The sequence below is a fragment of the Macaca nemestrina genome, chromosome 10 (genome assembly GCF_043159975.1).
Source record: "Macaca nemestrina isolate mMacNem1 chromosome 10, mMacNem.hap1, whole genome shotgun sequence".
In the NCBI taxonomy this organism is placed as follows: Eukaryota; Metazoa; Chordata; class Mammalia; order Primates; family Cercopithecidae; genus Macaca; species Macaca nemestrina.
In genome coordinates this window covers 40,368,290-40,384,504 of record NC_092134.1, presented here as the reverse complement: position 1 = coordinate 40,384,504, position 16,215 = coordinate 40,368,290, and the positions used below count along the sequence as shown (strand labels likewise).

Sequence of the window (16,215 nt, the reverse complement as noted above, 5' to 3'; positions counted from 1 at the left end):
CCAAAAGTATTATGAAACTACATGAATACCACCAACTACATTGTGAAGGTACATTAGCATTAGAAATATTTAATGATATAATGTTTCAATATGTTAACTTAATCTCTTTGTTATAATTAAATTGAATGTTTCCTATTTATCAAACACTATGCTAAACATTTTATATAGAATTTATCACGGAACTCTCAAAAGAACCAGAGGAGGCATTTAAAAAGTGTTTATAAAGTATCTCTATCCAATGAAAAACTATTCCTAATTCCCAAATGTTTCAGGCACTAATGTCTCCAATAGAAATATAAACTGAAGTCATAACACAATGGTAGTATTTAGAATATATTTTAAAAATATCTCTGCTTTTTCTTCCTTTAAAGAACCCAATGATTACTAAAACATGAGTTTAATGTTGGCGCACTGGTTCAGAAAATGATTGTCCCAGACAGCAACTAAGTTGGAAGACTGAATTTAAAAGTAAAATTCAAACACATATACTAACCAGAAGCTAGAGTGCATGAAGTTTAGTTATTCTATGTTGTTGTTAAAGTTTACTGATAAACAGAAAATTATTCGATCAAATGAAGGACTATTTTGATGGTTAAAACATTATCAGTGAGAAATGAAATCCAGAAACAGTTATATGAACAAAAGTATTTACCCGTCTCACTGTTACTGAAAAGCCTTTCCCACAGGCCATACAGTTTTGTACTTCATTGTCTTCGGCCCACTTTCTATTCAACGCTTGTGTATGTTTGATCTGTTTTTCAAAAAAGTATCGATATATTTATTACACTACTCAACATTTTAAAGAATGCTAGATTATTTCTAACTTGCTGCCAGAGTTCTATGAAATTTTGACAATATGACCCATGAAATAAAATTTTTAAAAATCAGAAATACACTGGTCAGCTTCTATTGTCAAAAGTAGCTATATTCATAAATCTGAAAGACCAAATAAAATTCATGGAATTTTATTCCTGAAACATCTTGCTAACTTTTGCTGATTTCCAATTCATTCTAAACATAATCATGAATCTTTCCTGGTAACTCTGAGCATATACTCAGATCACTTCTTTAAAACATACTGACTCATATATTCTTTGGTATTCTTGAATTTTGTAGTTCTTTCCGTATACTAACAATTCATGAATGACATGGCTTCCTAATGAATCTCTGAGGTCTCTGAAACAAGTTCTTTACTTTTATATTTAAGTATACATAAAACCTACAATACTGCTAAACAGACAGTAGCTATTTGAAAGTATTTATAAAACATGAGATTTTTTTAAAAGTTAAAAATATGCTTTTCACTAATAAGTCAATTCTAGACTAAAAAACTGCCTCATATCAATAGTTGACTGACCTGAAGTGATTGGTTTTCTCTGCCCAGCTCCTGCACTGCTGCAGTTGTATTATCCAACTTTCTTTGCAATTCTAATACTTTGGTTTGAAGCTTTTCTATTTCACCTTCTCCTTTAAGACATCTGGAATAGATTGCAAAGAGGTAATTTTTTAGAAAACCATTAAAGACCCTTCTAGGGTATAGATAACGGACTACTTTAGTAATTTAAAATATATAATACATTAATTTTGACTATCTGATTGTTTTACAGATTAATTTTTAAATTAATATTTATAACTTAAATACCTATAGAGGCTTATGCACTTTTCTCAAGATTCTTCTATTTTTAAAAACTATGGAATATGACAATCTTTTTATCACTTACAATGGAAATAAACTTAATTTTACTAGGTATCAATCACCTTTCCAGTAGTGCTCTCCTTTCATCTTGATTATTCTGAACCGTTGCTTCTAATACTGCAATTTCACCCCGTAAGTCATCCGTTTGTTTCTCGAGCTCACTAACTCTCCGTTGACTAGATTGCCACTCCTTCTTCACAGTGCCTAAGTTTTCATTTAATGCTGTAATCTGCATGGTAAGTTTAGCCTCATTTTCTTCATGCTTCTTCATTCCTACTTCCTTTTCTTTTATTTCAGAATGCTGATAAAAAGGAAAAGTGGGGGGAAAATCTATTACAAAAGTAGTGCAAAATAAATGTGATTTATTAAATTTAAAATATTGGCAATATAAATACTATTGCTTCTTTGGGAATGGAGGCAGGAGAACATATTTCATTACACATTAATAAAACTGATTCCACAAGCATCTATGTAATACGAATTGGCTCAAAGGTCAAAATGCTGAAATGATGGATAGTGACCATCATGATGGTGAGCTAAAGTGACACAATATGAGATCTTTTTCTCCACCAGAGCAGGAAAGACACATATGGTTAGGGATAGCAAGGTGCCCTAGAGACAAAGCTGAAATTTCCTTATTCCTCCCAATTCCATATGCTTTCTTTTCTCTATCAGTCTGCCAAAAACCATTATGAAACCTTCAAATGACTGTTTGAAGTTAAAATTGAAACTCCTCAACTAAAACATTCAATGGCCAAGTTATCTGGGCATATTTGGACTTAATTCAACAGAGGAAAGCCAGATGCTTCCCATCTGGCATGTGCAACTTAGGAAAGGAAAAGCAGACTTTGTTCATCATAATTTCAAACTCAAGTTTCCGCTCCCCCTTATCAACATTCGCTTTGACCCAACAAATGGGTTTCACATGACTAGCATTCACACCATTTACCAGATCTACATAGTTGTGCGGTTATTTGGTTTCTGACACTAAAAAAAAAAAAAGTTTTTAAAATTTTATTTCATTTCAGTGTTCACTTATATAAACAGAAATATGGTTACAGGGTAAAATATTTCCAACCACATGTCAGCTATTTAAACAAATAAGATCTCCTTTCTTAATCAAAAACTAAAATGTTAGGAAAGCATTTTAATCAGATCTCATAAGTAGAATAGTCCTCTCACTGGATTGATTTAAAGCTCTACTGCAAAACATACTTCCCCTGATTAACTCACTGACCAACTTAGCTTCTTTCTCAATAAATTCTTTCTTCAGTTCCTCTTCTTCCTTTTTCACCTGGTCTTTTAGTATCTGCTGATTTCTCTTCTCCTGCTCAACAGCTGCCTTCAGGGAGTCTGTTTTTCCTTGAAGTTCTAATTTCTGCTGAATTAGAAGCTGTTTAGCATCCTTAAGATTTGTTATCTCCTATTGAAAAAGTAGGGCCAAAAATAAATCATCCTTCATAGTAAATATTTCAAAATGTAGCTAAAATTTATGCAATTTATTACAATAGATTGAATATAGGTTTTACCCACTTACGAAATTCTTAAAAGTTCAGTATTTTAAACAATTGGTTAAAAAGGTGCAAGATTATATGTCCTGCTCAACAATCATTTAAATCCAGGTGACAAAAAATGTATACGTTTTGATTATGTGGAGAAAGAAAACAAACTGTACTCTCTATTTTGCCTTTCCTCACTTAACGTTTACTGATCATCATTTAGTTATCACACATTGAGTTAGGTTCTGGGGACATAACATAAAGATGAATTATACACATTCCCTGATTTAAGGAAGTCGCATTCTAGAGGACAGAGGAACATAAAGGGATAATTAATTAAAAACCAAAATGAAAACTATGCTGACAGACACAAAGGGCATTATGAGTGCTCTCAAGAATCTAACCTTTTTTAAGAAATTAGTATTTTACAAAGCAAATAATAAACAATTAGTTTTCTTCAATGGGTACCCTGTTTATGCTTATAACAGGTAAAATGTTAAAAATAACAGATTATGAAAGGACTTTAGGAAGAAAAATAATTGAATAAACAATCCCTTTAAATCTTACTTCTAAACTCTTTCATATTTTGAAATTTACTACCAGTGAGCATAATTTTCTAAATCAATACATCTCTTGATTATCATTTCATTGAGATTGAAACTCTTAGGGTTACTTTGCTTCATTTGGTAATGTAAAAACAAATGTAACAATTTCAATATGTGTACAGGTATTATGCAATACAAAAGCACTCTGGCAAGAGTATTTGTCAGAAACAACAGAACAATTTGCCTAGCACACAGCAAGTTCTCAATAAATAAATAAATATGTATTTGTATATATATTTCTTTAAAGAACAATATAACACAGAAGGCAGGAAAAATGATTATCTTAACATACCTTTATGCTTTCTTGTTTGTGGGACTTGAGTTCTTCATTTAGTTTAGTGATTTCTTTTTCTTGTCTACATTTAATTTCTTCTATCTCTGCCAATTTAGACTTTTCATTTACTAGTTCTTTTTCTTTCAGTGACTGTAGAAAAATGATATATTTTAAAATAATTTTAAAGCAAATGCTTAAATGAAAATGGGTATAATAAAAATGACTGCTACTATTGATGACACTGGCTCCTGCCCCTTTCTACCTAACTTGGGCAAATTACTTACCCTTTCTTGGTTCTTGCGTGTTTCCTTATTTATACAGTGTGAACAATAATAATAATTGTAAACATTAAATAGTTATAGTTAATATTGTGAGATAAAGAGTACCTGGTCAGAGTAATGATGTTGTAAAATTTAGCCAAAACTACCATTCTTACTCTTATAACTCCTATTTTATTACTATCACTATCTTTATATAAGGCATCTAGTTAGGAGCACTACATATTATCTCAGTTAATCTCTAGTATATGTAGATTTTTAAATCTCCATTTTCTAGGTGAGGAAACAAAGGTTTATGAGACATGAAATAATCTATCAGAGGTAGAGCCAAAAACAAAGCAAGTCTGTCTGATGTAAAGCTCTCACAACTAAACTCCTATAAACAACAGTTCTTTTTCTTTTTGAAACAGGGTCTCATTCTATCACCCAGGCTGGAGTGCAGTGGTAAGATGATGGCTCACTCACTGAAGCCTTGACCTCCCAGGCTCAAGCTATCCTCCCACCTCAGTCTCCCAAGTAGGTGGGACTACAGGTGTGCACCACCATGCCCGGCTAATTTTTTTTTTTTAATAGAGACAAGGTCTCACTATGTTGCCCAGGCTGATCTTGAACTCCTGGGCTCAAGCACTCCTTCCTCCTTGGCCTCTGGGAGTGCTGGGATAACAGGCATGAGCCATCAAACCTGGCCTTATGAACAATAGTTCTGTCAGAATTCTCTAAACCTGAAGCACAAATCATGAATTTCATTCCAGCTTCACCATCACCACACCCACAAAACATTTTTAAATTAAATTTCAGGAACTGAACCACTCAGAATATACCAAGAATTTTAGGGATTATACACTGCAGAGTAATATCCTGTCAGCTAATACGAATGTATGATTTCAACTATAAAACAAAAAATAAACTCTTCCCTAGGATCTGAATTTTTCTTTCATATAGAATTTAAAGTGATTTTTAAAATGTACTGGTCATCTATTAATAAATGAATGCTTTCAACTTTGTAACTTAATAAACTCCTTAGACATTCTGGTTCTTAATTTTAAGAATCCTTAACACACTTCAGAATTATTTCTAGATCTTTTATTATCTCATTCACGCATCTAAAGGATAACGTTATATGAGAATTAGTTGAGGAACTATATTATCTTTCTTGAAATAACCAAGGATCTATGGTGTGAAAAATTGATTTGTTTGTAAAACTAAAAAGGGCAGTAAGAAAAAAGGGTAGAAATAACTAGGAGGCCATTAAGAAGTACTTCCTAGCATTAAAATCCCAATGATCAAAAGTGTCAGAAACTAGAGGTCCCTCTGAGAGAGCTGTTGAAAATAAGGATGATGCCTGTACTGAATAAGAGGATTGACTGGATGATCTCTAAGACAATTGTAACTCTAAGATTGTAGATTTAGGTCAGAAACATGCAATACCTTTTCTTTCTGAATGTCTTGTAGTGCTTTACATCGCTCCTGCAATTGCTGTTCTTTCTTTGCTGAATCCTGCTCCAATGTAGCCTTGGCAGTCTTTAGTTCTTGAATCAATTTATTTTGATTTCCAATTTGATTTCTGTTTGAAATCAAGTCCTCCTGTGCTAGAGAAAGCTTCTCTTCTATGGACTTACAAAAACAATTTTCCCAAATTATTATATGCCATGTTTTTAGTTAATTCAACAGAAACATAAGTTAATATAAACATTGTAGAAAGCAATATACTAAAAAAAAATGGCATATTATACCCATCAGTAAGACCAGGTAAAAGAGAAAGAATTCTAAAATATTAACTCTCTTGCTTATAGAAAACATTTATAATATAAAATATTTAGTAAAATGGAAGCAATTCCAAAGCCTCTAAAAATAATCTATTTACTAATAAATATTTAAAGTATTTGCTGAATGTTGATCACATCTTCAATACTGGCTAGTTGATATGAAAGAATACCAAGTAAGTAGGGACCATATCAGATACACTCAGAGAACATATATATGGTTAAAGTCATAAGGCAATGTGAAAGAAAACAATTTTAAAAGAGATATAATTAAATGCTTCATTATACATACATATACATTTGGTAGGTTCCATGATGTCCCTTGACATGCTAAAAATAGTAATAAATAGTATGGTGTTATGACATAGTGGTTTTTGTCCAGGGTTCCTGAATCAAAACTCCCATGTCCTTTGTTACAGTTTTTTGCCACAATGTTGGGTAGGTTAGGTCTCAGGAAACAGAATCTCCTCTCTTGCCCTCCTTCCACTGGTCCCTAGGCAGGCCTCTAATCTTCTTCCCCACCCCACTTTCTGATTGTGGGTCTTAAGACTCCTCCCTGAGAGGGTCCTGCCTCATACCCTGGGTGAAAGAATGCTTCCATAAAAATCCAAGAGGACTGGGTTTGGGGAACTTCTAGATAGCTGAACATATGGAGGTTCCTGGAGGATGGCGTGCCCCTTCCCCCATATCGCCCTACACATCTCTTCATCTGAATTCTCTGTAATATCCTTTATAATAAATCAGTAAATGTAAATAAGTTTTCCCTGAGTTCTGTGAGCTGTTCCAGCAAACTAACTGAACCCAAAGAGGGTGTCATGAAAACCCCAACTTGAAACCAGCTGGTTGGTCAGAAGTTCTGGAAGCCTGGATTTATGATTGGTGTTTGGAGTTGTAGGGAGCAGTCTTGGGGATTGAGCCCTCAATCTGTGGGATTTGACACTATCTCTAGAGAAATAGTGTTGGAATTGAATTGGAAGACGCCCAGTTGGTGTCTGCTTCTTGGTGTGTGTATGGGAAAATCCCCCTATGTTTGGTCACAGAAGTCTTCTGTGTTGATAATTGTTGCGGTGTGAGAGTAGAGGAAAAACACAATTTGAGAAAGTTTTTCCTGAAACAAATAGGAAGGATTATTTTGTCACAGAATAAAAATAACTACTTCACAGCTGACAACCTGATCAAGTCAATGAAAAGAGAAAATTCGGCCGGGCGCGGTGGCTCAAGCCTGTAATCCCAGCACTTTGCGAGGCCGAGACGGGCGGATCACGAGGTCAGGAGATCGAGACCATCCTGGCTAACACGGTGAAACCCCGTCTCTACTAAGAAATACAAAAAAAAAAAACTAGCCGGGCGAGGTGGCGGGCGCCTGTAGTCCCAGCTACTCGGGAGGCTGAGGCCGGAGAATGGCGTGAACCCGGGAGGCGGAGCGTGCAGTGAGCTGAGATCCGGCCACTGCACTCCAGCCTGGGCTACAGAGCGAGACTCCGTCTCAAAAAAAAAAAAAAAAAAAAAAAGAAAAGAGAAAATTCAGCCAAACATCTGAGGCTGTATCCTGACAAGGCACACTATTCTCTTCTCATCTATATCGTAGAAGCAGTGATTGTCATTTAACATCGTCCATAGTTGTTGACTGTTTTAAAGCCCAAGTATTTTGAAGAGAAGAAGCTGGGGAAAGGGTAAGTTTTTTCACTCATTACACTTCATTTGGGGATAAATATGGTAACAGGTAGGTAATGGGTATGGTAAGAACCTTGCCACTCTCAGCTGCTACTGCGAAGAATCAGCAGGGTAAGAGATCCAATTGATCTCTTCCATCAGATCTGGAAAAAGCTGATCTTTCTTAATCTAGAGGTACAGTTCCTTTGAAAAGGAGGCAGAAAACGTAATTTAGGAAAGGATCCCTGCTGAGTAGGCTTGTATACAACAAGTATTCTGTTTAAAAAAAATGAAATAAAGATCTTATTTATGAGGATTCTTAAGCTTCCTGAAAAAGAAAGTTTACTTCTTACCAGTAACCCAGTTATACCTTTCTGATATAAATTAAATCTTAATTTTCAATGACTGCCAGTAGAACACTAAACCCCTTGAGGCTTTTTTCAGGAAAGAATTAATGTCAGCTAGTTCTTTACTAATCAGGCAGCTAACCATTAATTGAGAACACTGTTAAGACAGAACAGGAGGGTACAAGCTGGTCTCTGTCTTAAGGGAGTTGAGTACATCGCCCGAAAAGCAGAACAGGCATGTAAAATGGAAGCTATGCAGGGCAGGAGGGTATACGCTATGTGCCAAATGCACAGAAAACCAGTGTGAGATGCTGTGGAGTGGGGTTTACAGAAAGCTCTATAAAACATGTGGGAACTGACCTATGGGTCACAAAGGGTGAGAGTGATTTCACATAAAAAAGGAGAAAAGTTGACAAAGTCCAGTGCAAACAGTCTACAACAACTATAATTAGTTAATAGAGATCCTGATCTAATGTTTAAAAATACCAAGGCTTGTTAGAGCCTGGAAAGCACCCCTAACCTCTAACCACAAGATTTCCAAAAAGCCCATGGTTTAAATAACAGCCTATAAAATTGTAAACTCACTAAACCCAGTGACTTATTTTTTAAAGTCAAGCTCAAAATTTGGACTGCTCCATGAAATCTTTTCTGAAGATGCCAAGACATACTGTTTTCCCCTGCCTCTGAGCTTTCATCTGTCATTCAATGACATAGATGAACATTTATACTGTCATGCATTTTATATGTTCTTTTCGTCTTTCTTATTGCAAATTATAATAATATTGCATATTATTTCATCTGCTCAGCATCTCTTCCCTCAGAGAACCCCATCTCTCATTCCATGGTTTTGTTGGGACTATCTTTCACTCATCTACTCCTCTTGAATAGGCAAATCCCTAAATGGATCAAATACCAACCTTGACCCTGATTATGCCAATCACATTATAGTACCCCAGTAAACAAATGATGTCTGCAGTGTTCTATGGTAGCTATTGTTTTTGTCTATTCAGCAAGTTTTCCCATTCTTTCTTAAAACAAAACAAAACAAAACAAAACACACCCTTCATATTTTTAGTTGTTTTTACTTGATTTCTGATGCAATGTTATAGAGAGTACTAGGCTAAGAAGATTTACATTTAATTCTAAATCTATTATCCTAGAATTTTCACTTCACTCAGCATGTAAATTTACAGCTAAATTCTACCCCTACCTTTCCTGGACAACACAGAGTAGTGCACAGCATAACCAATCTGAAATATCCAGTCAACAAACTTAAGTACTTCATAAGTAATCCAGCAGATGGGGCTAAAGGCATAGATCAGGCCAGGCTACCTTTCACTTTACCGATGTCTAGAATAGACATTGTTAGCCCATGCTGTGCACTGCCAACCCATGGTAGATAGCGTTGACATAGGTGGGTGTCACGTTACAAGGCTCTGAATCTCGCCTCTTCTCTCTCTTATATACAAGACCATACAACATCACTGAAGCAAAAGAAAAATAATAACTGATGGCCATCTCTTATCTAAGTCTATAAATATCTGAACTTCCCTAGGAATTTACCATTAAAACAAAAATTAGCTTCCTAAGTAGTTCATACACTTCTCATTTTAAAAGCATTTATATAACATTTAACAATCTTTTATATAAAAAATTCTAGTGAAATGATGAAAGAATGGCAGACTTTGAATCAGAACTAAGATTTAACCATGGTTCTGTTATTGTATAGCAGTAGTCCTGTCTTCTCTGCAAAAGGAAGCACTGGGCCTGCTCTCTTTGGCAAAAGAAAGCTTTGGAATAGAGGATCTATCCAAGGTCCCTTAATAAGTTGTAAAACTCTATGGCAGCCTTGTCCCTCAGCTTTCTCTTTTTGCCCTTATTTACATTTGAGTTACTCTTTCATGTATGAAATTATTAGTACACAACATAGCTTTCAAGCATAATAAAAATCGCTGGCTTAATGCAAGAATATCAATCAAATCAATTAACATTGATGATTTAATGTTTGTTCCTGTTACTAGCTTATGCTTTGGGTAAATGACATCCATATGGAAAGAGTGTGATTTCTATAAGACTCTTCCAATCAATCATTAAGTTTCATCTCTTCCATCACCTAAATATCCTTCAAATTCATGCACTTTTCTCCATCCTTGCTATTACCAGCCCACACCACCATCATCTTGCGCTTAGACTACTGCAAAGTCTCCTTTCTGGTCTTCACATTCAGCCATGTTTCTCATTCCTCAATCTGTAGTGAGTCATTTGCCTAAAATACAAATGTAAGTAACTCCCTTTAGTGGTTCCTCACTGTTTTTAGGCTAAGCTCAAACTCTTCCACAAAGCTTCCTTGACTTTCAATACTTTCAATAGTGTTGTAAGGACAAATAATAATAATTTAACACTACCTAAATCTTGTGTGGTATTTTTTCTTAATAACAACTATTGCTAATTTTTACCTCCAGATAGATAGATACATAGATACATAGATAGATATACAGATATTCTACTGGCACTGTGAAAATTATTTTACCCAATTTCCTATCTCTTTGTCAAATCCTTGCAGCCAGGTATGGGTTCAGCCCTTTTGTTTTTTCTCTCTCTCCCATTAATCTCCTCTATTTCATCCTCTTTCACGTTCGTTCTAATCAACTTATACCTCGACTATTAGAATTTATGGAGAAAGAAAGTAACCTCTCAACTCATCTCTCCACCACTAGTCTATTCCAGGTCCAATCCAAGCTGTCTGCAAGCCACTACTAGGTTATTTTCTAAAGTACTATTTTCTTCATTTTACTCCTCTATTTAGACTTTTCACTTTTTCCCCTCAAATATAAAATCCAATCATCTTTGCTAGGCATCTAAGATACTTCACAATTTAGATTCAACCTTTTAAACCTTAATTCCAAACATAAACTAGTATGCCAGCAAGGCAATTATGCTAACTATGTGCTTGCTTTACTCATTCTTACTACGGCACTTTTTCTCCAATATGCCCCTGAATAAAATGACCTTTCTCAGGAGTCTCTATGTATTCAAATTCAGGACCTAATCAAGTCCCACCTCCTTCATAATTCCCTATAACAGCCTATGGATAAAATATATGCTCTCTATCTAAATAAAACATTTTAATATTCTTTCATTCTCAGAATTTTGCAATATGTACTTTATATTAAATAAACAAAAATCCCAAACACAGGAAAGAAACAGAGAAAGAATTTCCCCTTAACAAAAAGAGAGAGAGGAAAAAAAACTGGTTGAACCTTCTGTGAGAGAACACAAATATTCAATTTTCCTTAGAAAACTGGTACTTTCCTGTGACCTAAAAATTGTTTACCCTTTTCCCATTATCCTTAAATTTAATAAACTTGATACTTTATCTAATCAAATAATGTTACCAAAGACAAAATTTATATACATTGTTATATAATTAAGGGTAAGTTTATTTTGAGCTATAATCTCCTAATTTTAATCATTAGGCAATCCAGTAATATTGGGAACTTGACAAATATTATAACTAAAGTCAGAATTGCCTGACAAGCAATGGTAAAATTGCTTGCATTTTTTCACAAGCGGTTTATATTTAGAACTTAACAGCAGCCTATCTTTAAAGTTATTTGCACATAAAGACAGCATATTTACATAAGTTAACAGTGTCACAATTAAGATATATCCAAATTATCTTACTATTACAAATACGTCATTTTTAAATGCCCACATTTATGTATATCATTATTTCGTTATAATATAAAACAATTTTTTAAAGCATGCTAATACAAAAGTAATTTAACAGAAAACAGCATACTATTCCACAAATACTAACATTTCCTTGTCCATTTGGATTCAAATAGATCATTTAATGAATGTCTATAAAACTTACTGAGATTTTATGGTACAGTATAGTTTACTATACCTTAAGATCTTGCCTGGTGGCTAGAAGTTCAGATTCCTTCCCATAGAAATCAGACTGAAGCTGTCTGAAAGTTTCCTGACTTTTTTCATAGTTGTTTTGTAATACTGATATTTTCTCTTTCTCTGCTGCAAGTTCCTGGGCTGCCTGTGTTAACTGCTGCTGTAGTTTATTCTCAAGCTCTGTCTGAAACATACAATAGTTATTTAAAACAGTATGCATTCCAAAAACCAATTACAAATATAAAGTAAAATCCAGACACCTAGAAGAAAATTCCAAACAATAAGATGAACTGTACTTATGCCTCAAAATTCTACCTCAATGGGGTAAATTACTTATAAAGTCAAAGAATTACAAAATCTTAACAAGTCTCAAGTTAAAAACCATAAAACACAAAATTAATTAATTTTTTTTAAAGGCATGTCACTGGGAAGTACTATCAGGTGTCAGGAGAAAGAGTAACAACTACATTCTGTGGGAACATGCAGTGCTAGGTGCCTCAGCTGACATAATTTAAGGTGGAACTAAGGGAAACTTGTACATGAAAGAAAGTAAGAAGCCATTACTTTGTTGAAGTATTAATATATAGTTTCTACTCTTGGAAATGCAAGAATAACTTAAGAAATTCTACAGGTCATCTTAATTAATATCAAGGCAGAAAAAGAAAATCTCACAAAGTTTTAAAGCTCCCGTAAACTCTAAACTTGTCTTTAGTCTTCAAGAAGATTCAGTAGATATGCACAAATTATGACATAGTTAAAACATATACATATGCATAGTATGAAAATAGTTATTTGACTTTCAAAATACACTACTCCAATAAAATCACTGTTGAAGTCATTAGTAACTGCCATGTTCCAAAATCCTATATTCTTATCCTTTTTAACACCTCACTTGACCTCTCAGTTGTACCTGATACAGTCGATTATGTCTCCTTCTAGAAACACTTTCTTCAACTGGTTTCCAAGGTACCTTATATTTTAGGTTCTCTTCCTACCTTACTGGTCATAACTTCTCAAAATCTTTTACTAGCTCCTTTTCCTCTGCTACTTCTGTGAATGTTGAGACACCCCAAAGTTCTATTGCTGACCCTCTTTTAATCCATACACTCTCTCCTTAGAAGATCTCAACAAGGCCAGACATGGTGGCTCACGCCTGTAATCCCAATACTTTGGAAGGCCGAGGTGGGTGATCACTTGAGGTCAGGAGTTTGAGACCGGCCTGACCAACATGGTGAAACCCCGCCGCTACTAAAAATCCAAAAATTAGCCGGGCGTGGTGGCGTGCACCTGTAATCCCAGATACTCAGGAGGCTGAGGCAGCAGAATTGCCTGAACCCAGGAGGCGGATGTTACAGTGAGCCAAGATCACACCACTGCACTCCATCCTGGGTGACAGAGAGTCACTATCTCAAAAAAAAAAAAAAAAGAAAAGAAAAGAAAATCAGATCTCAACTAGTCCCAGGCTTTAAAGATCTTCTTTACAACTGACTCCCAAATTTATGTCCCTAACTGCTCTAACTGCAACCTTTCCATCCGAACTCTGGATTCTTATATCCATGTATCTTCCTGATGTCTCCACTTGAATGACTGACATATCTATATCAAGCAGAAATCTGGATTCCTGACAGCAGCCATGAGCATCAAAAAGCTGCTACTTCTGAGTCTGGCTTGGGGAGGGGGGCCCGCCATTGCTGAGGCTTGAGTAGATAAAGTGGCTGGGAAGCTTGAACTGGGCAGAACTCACCACAGCTCAACAAGCCCTACTGCCTCTAGACTCCACCTCTGTGGGCAGGGCATAGCTAAACAAAAGGCAGCAGACAACTTCTGCAGACTTAAACTTCCCCATCTGACAGCTCTGAAGGGAGCAGTGGTTCTCCCAGGATGGCATTTGAGCTCTGAGAATGGAGAGACTGCCTCCTCAAGTGGGTCCCTGACCCCCAAGTAGCCTAACTGGGACACACCTCCCAGTATGGGCTGACAGATACCTCATATAGGCAGCTGCCCCTCTGGGATGAACCTTTCAGAGGAAGGATCAGGCAGCAATATTTGCAGTTCTGCAATATTCACTGTTCTGCAGCCTCCACTGGTGACACCCAGGCAAACAGGGTCTGGAGTGGAACTCCAGCAAACTCCAACAGATCTGCAGCTGAGGGACCTGACTGTTAGAAGGAAAACTAACAAACAGAAAGGAATAGCATCAACATCATCAAAAAGGTCATCTACACCAAAACCCCATCTGTAGGTCACCAACATCAAAGACCAAAGGTAGATAAAACCACAAAGATGGGGAGAAACCAGAGCAGAAAAGTTGAAAATTCTAAAAATCAGAGTGCCTTTTCTCCTCCAAAGGATTGCAGCTCCTTGCCAGCAACAGAACAAAGCTGGATGGAGAATGACTTTGACGAGTTGACAGACATAGGCTTCAGAAGGCCTACGTCTTAATAACAAACTTCTCTGAGCTAAAGGAGGATGTTCGAACCCATTGCAAGCAAGCTAAAAACCTTGAAAAAAGATTAGACGAATGGCTAACTAGAATAAACAGTGTAGAGAAGACCTTAAATGACCTGATGGAGCTGAAAACCATGGCATGAGAACTTCGTGATGCATGCACAAGCTTCAACAGCCAATTTGATCAAGTGGAAGAAAGGGTATCAGTGACTGAAGATCAAATTAATGAAATAAAGCAAGAAGACACAGTTAGACTAAAAAGAAACGAACAAAGCTGGCAAGAAATATGGACTGTGTGAAAAGACCAAATCTACATTTGATTGGTATACCTGAAAGTGATGGGGAGAATGGAACCAAATTGGAAAACACTCTTCAGGATATTATCGAGGAGAACTTCCCCAACATAGCAAGGCAGGCCAACATTCAACTTCAGGAAATATAGAGAACGCCACAAAGATACTCCTTGAGAAGAGCAACCCCAAGACACATAATTGTCAGATTCACCAAGGTTGAAATGAAGGAAAAAATGTTAAGGGCAGCCAGAGAGAAAGGTCGGGTTACCCACAAAGGGAAGCCCACCAGACAAACAGCGGATCTCTCGGCAGAAACCCTATGAGCCGGAAGAGAGTGGGGGCCAATATTCAACATTCTTAAAGAAAAGAATTTTCAACCCAGAGTTTTATATCCAGCCAAACTAAGCTTCATAAGTGAAGGAGAAATAAAATCCTTTACAGACAAGCAAATGCTGAGATTTTGTCACCACCAGGCCTGCCTTACAAGAGCTCCTGAAGGAAGCACTATACATGGAAAGGAAACTGGTACCAGCCACAGCAAAAACAGGCCAAACTGTAGACCATTAATGCTATGAAGAAACTGCATCAATTAACGGGCAAAATAACCAGCGAACATCATAATGACAGGACCAAATTCACACATAACAATATTAACCTTAAATGTAAATGGGCTAAATGCCCCAATTAAAAGACACAGACTGGCAAATTGGATAAAGAGTCAAGACCCATCAGTGTGCTGTATTCAAGAGACCCATCTCACATGCAAAGACGCACATAGGCTCAAAATAAAGGGATGAGGGAAGATCTACTAAGCAAATGGAAAGCAAAAAAAACCAGGGGTTACAATCCTAGTCTCTAATAAAACAGACTTTAAACTATCAAAGATCAAAAGAGACGAAGAAGGCCATTACATAATGGTAAAGACATCAGTTCAACAAGAAGAGTTAACTATCTTAAATATACATGCACCCAATACAGGAGCACCCAGATTCATAAAGTAAGTCCTTGGAGACCTAGGAAGAGACCTAGACTCCCACACAATAATAATGGGAGACTTTAACACCCCACTGTCAATATCAGACAGATCAACGAGACAGAAGATTAACAAGGATATCCAGGACCTGAACTCAGCTCTGCAACAAGCAGACCTAACAGACATCTACAGAAATCTCCACCCCAAATCAACAGAATATACATTCTTCTCAGCACATCGCACTTATTCTAAAATTGACCACATAATTGGAAGTAAAGCACTCCTCAGCAAATGTACAAGAACAGAAATCACAACAAACTGTCTCTCAGACCACAGTGCAATCAAATTAGAACTCAGGACTAAGAAACTCATTGAAAATTGCACAACTACATAGAAACTGAACAACTTGCTCCTGAATGACTACTGGGTACATAATGAAATAAAGGCAGAAATAAAGATGTTCTTTGAAACTAGTGA

At 36.0% G+C, this 16,215-nt stretch overlaps 1 protein-coding gene across 1 annotated transcript in view; it reads right to left on the bottom strand.

Moving 5' to 3' along the window:
• LOC105483719 (early endosome antigen 1) overlaps window positions 1-16,215 on the bottom strand; it is a 161,711-nt gene that overhangs the window by 2,106 nt on the left and 143,390 nt on the right. Inside the window, exons 22-28 of the mRNA XM_071071314.1 lie at window positions 12,026-12,208; window positions 5,781-5,966; window positions 4,093-4,224; window positions 2,934-3,119; window positions 1,759-1,997; window positions 1,358-1,478; window positions 653-751 (exon numbers count right to left, since the gene is read on the bottom strand). Of these exons, the coding sequence (XP_070927415.1) occupies window positions 653-751; window positions 1,358-1,478; window positions 1,759-1,997; window positions 2,934-3,119; window positions 4,093-4,224; window positions 5,781-5,966; window positions 12,026-12,208 (1,146 nt within the window). The remainder of the gene's footprint in view (window positions 1-652; window positions 752-1,357; window positions 1,479-1,758; window positions 1,998-2,933; window positions 3,120-4,092; window positions 4,225-5,780; window positions 5,967-12,025; window positions 12,209-16,215) is intronic.